This window comes from Olea europaea, chromosome 17 (genome assembly GCF_002742605.1).
Source record: "Olea europaea var. sylvestris chromosome 17, O_europaea_v1, whole genome shotgun sequence".
In the NCBI taxonomy this organism is placed as follows: Eukaryota; Viridiplantae; Streptophyta; class Magnoliopsida; order Lamiales; family Oleaceae; genus Olea; species Olea europaea.
Genome location: NC_036253.1, coordinates 20,993,831 through 20,997,212, shown reverse-complemented (window position 1 = coordinate 20,997,212; position 3,382 = coordinate 20,993,831). Strand labels below are relative to the sequence as shown.

General features: G+C 38.1%; 1 protein-coding gene across 1 annotated transcript; it reads right to left on the bottom strand.

Annotated features, from left to right (window-relative positions):
* Positions 1–347: 347 nt before the first annotated feature.
* On the bottom strand, positions 348–1,719 carry LOC111365708. The gene is made up of 4 exons (XM_022986244.1): positions 1,240–1,719; positions 1,058–1,194; positions 881–1,013; positions 348–617 (listed from the first exon to the last, which is right to left on the bottom strand). The coding sequence occupies exons 1-4, from the start codon at positions 1,717–1,719 to the stop codon at positions 348–350; spliced, it is 1,020 nt and encodes a 339-aa protein (XP_022842012.1).
* Between the last annotated feature and the right edge of the window lie 1,663 nt (positions 1,720–3,382).

Genomic DNA, 3,382 nt, shown 5'->3' with positions numbered 1-3,382 from the left:
GTGGAAGCTTTTCGATTGTCTCAATTTTTGCTTTATCCACTTCAATACCCTTTGAAGAGATTCGATGACCCAAGACAATTCCCTCTTTTACCATGACGTGTCACTTTTCCTAATTAAGCAAAAGATTAGTTCTTCACATCTCTTCAAAACTAACGCCAAATTCCCAAGACAATCATCAAAAGAAGATCCGAAAACAGAAAAATCATCCATGAAATTTCAATAATCCGCTTTACCATATCTGAAAAGATTGACATCATATACCTTTAAAAGGTGGCTGGCACATTGCGAAGTCCAAATGACATTCGACAAAAGGTGAAAGTGTCATAAGGGCATGTGAATGTGGTCTTCTATTGGTCGTCCGGTGCTATGGCTATTTGATTATACCACGAAAAGCCATCTAGGAAGCAATAGTATTCATGCCCAGATAGCCTATCCAATATTTGATCAATGAATGGCAAAGGAAAGTGGTCTTTCTGAGTGGCTTTGTTCAATTTTCGATAATCCATGCAAATTCTCCACCCGGTAACTATTCTTGTAGGGATCAACTCATTGTTAGCATTTTTCACCACTGTCATTCCTTCCTTTTTTGGTACTACTTGCCTAGGATTAATCCATAGCTACCAGAAATTGGGCAAGTCACTCCGACATCTAACCATTTTAAGACCTTTTTACGCACCACTTCCTTCATTGTCAGATTGAGTCTTCTTTGGTGCTCCACTATTGGCTTGCAATCTTCTTCCAGCAAAATCCGATGCATACAAATAGAAGGGCTAATTCCCTTGATTTATGCAAGTATCCATCCAATTGCTGCCTCATGTTCTCTAAGCACTCTCTACAACTTTTCCTCTTCTTCAATGGATAGCTTAGATGAAATAATTACCTGAAGAGTAAATGATTCACCTAGATACACATATTGAAGATGTTTAGGTAAGGGCTTAAGCTCTAATGTAGGTGGTTTCTCAACAGATGAAAGGAGACATGATGTTCCGTGTCCTAAATCTTCAAAATATTTTCTGCAGCTAGGACCAAAAGAATCATCCACAAAGCATATTCTAACACTTTTGGATCTTCCACCATAGTCAGATTGGGGCTAACCAAACAAGCTTCCAACAATTCCTTTTGTTGGTTAAATACTTCAGTGACCAAGGGGTTGATTGCTTGGATGCTGAAATAACTCTCACTTGTATCCGGATACTTGATGGCATTAAAAACATTAAAGGTTACTTCCTCCTCTTATACTCTCAATCGCAATTCTCTCCTTTGGACATCAATTAGAACTCGACCAGTAGCTAAGAATGGTCTGCCAAGAATGATAGGAATTTTCCTATCCTCCTCCATGTCTAGAATGAGAAAGTCGGTTGGAAGAATAAATTTGTCCACCTTGACAAGCACATCCTCAATGATTCCCCGTGGGTGTTTTATTGAGTGATCCGCTAATTGCAATGATACTATAGTAGGTCTCACGTCACCTAGTCCAACTTTCCTAAAAATAGACAAAGACATGAGATTAATACTTGCACCTAAGTCAAATAAAGCTCTTTCAAACATAGAATTTCGAATTGAACAAGGGAGAGTAAATCTCCCTGGGTCCTTGAGATTTGGAGGCATTTTCTTTTTTAGAATTGCACTACACTCTTTAGTAAGGGCTACTGTCTCATATTCTTCCAATCTCCTCTTATTTGACAAGATGTCCTTCATAAATTTCACATAGCTTGGCATTTGTTCGAGAGCTTCTGTAAAAGGAATGTTAATATGCAATTTTTTAAACACATCTAAAAATTTAGAAAATTGCTTATCAAGCTTATTCTTTTTGAGTCGTTAAGGGAATGGAACTCTTGGTGCTAGATGCTGTGGTGGGATTGGTTGATTGCTGGAAATCTCCTTGCTAAGCGTTGGTGTGTGGAGTTGCATCTCTTGATCTTCTATTTCAAACTTTTCACTAGTAATTGGAGTTTCTAACTCTTTTCCATTTCTTAAAGTGATTGCCTTGCACTGTTCCTTTGGATTCACTTCAGTCGTGTTAGGCAAATTTCTTTGTTGTCTCCCAGTTAGCATATTGGCCAATTGACCAACTTGGACTTCTAAATTCCGTATCGAAGCTGCTTGATTCTGAAAATTGGTCTTAGTCTCTATTATGAATCTGTTGATGTTAGTTGCTAATTGTGCCATTACTTCTTCAAGTGATGACTTCTCTTTTGGTAGATCATTTGATGACGGACCAGGTGGAGGTTTCAATACATTCTGATCATTTCATGAAAAATTGGGATGATTTTTCCATCCAGGGTTGTATGTTGCAATATATGGATTGTTTTGTCGATTGTAATTTGTAACAAAGTATGCTTGCTTCGTTTGGGATTGAGAGAAGGGATTTCCCACTTGACATTCTTCACTCAGATGGTTTCCATGACAAAATCACAAACTGGTGGTGTTAAGTGAATGGCATTTGCTGTCAATTGGTTGGCCTTCAATTGTTGAGTAAGATTATGGACTTGAGTTGTCAAGGTAGTGATGGCTTCGATCTCTTGCATTCCTACTGCTTTCTTCGATAAAATTCTCTCATTTGGCCATTGATTGTTGTTCATCGCCATCTCCACCAACAGATCATACGCATCATCTAAGGATTTACCCATAAATGTTCCTCCTGAAGCGGCATCTATTAGAGTTCTTGTAAAGATAGCAAGTCCGTTATAGAAGTTCTGAACTTACATCCACTTCGGTAATCCATGGTTAGGGCATCACCTAAGTAGGTCATTATATCGTTCCCAAGCCTCGTAAAGTGGTTCGCCCTCCGTTTGAGAAAAATTTGAAATCTCATTACGCTTCTTTGCTGTCTTGGTTGGTGGAAAAAAAATTAGCGAGAAACTTCTGAGCTAAATCTTCCCAACTAGTGATTGAATCTGCAGGCAATGAATTTAGCCAATTTTTTGCTCTGTCTTCAAGAGAGAAAGGAAATAACCGAAGGCAAATGGCATCATCAGTAACACCATTTTGCTTGAAGGTATCACAAACTTCTAGAAAACTTGCTATATGGGCATTGGGGTCATCACTCGGAAATTGATGGAATTGAATTGATGTTTGAATCATTTGTAGGATAGCTGGCTTAATCTCAAAGTTGTTGGATGCAATACTAGGTTTCCTGGTGATTGAATTGATTCCTGTAACCTGTGGTAGAGCAAAATCCCATAGAGCTCATGTGTCATGTCTTGGATTCTCATTGTCTGCCATAGTGTTTGAATTTTTTCGAGCCTCTCGATTCTTATTCCTCAATCATTTTGCTATTTTTTCAATTTCTGGATCATAAGGTAGCAGTTCCAAACTCTTTTTTCATCTCATACACTAAGCAAAACCTGGAAATAAAGGACAAAATAAATCAAATTAGATC

Coding starts and splice junctions, on each gene's coding strand:
- LOC111365708 (XM_022986244.1), bottom strand. CDS start 1,719: ATGCCAAGCTATGTGAAATTTATGAAGGACATCTTGTCAAATAAGAGG. Junction 1,195..1,239: donor GGAGAGAATTGCGATTGAGA/GTATAAGAGGAG, acceptor AATGCCATCAAG/TATCCGGATACAAGTGAGAG. Junction 1,014..1,057: donor ATGGTGGAAGATCCAAAAGT/GTTAGAATATGC, acceptor TCCTAGCTGCAG/AAAATATTTTGAAGATTTAG.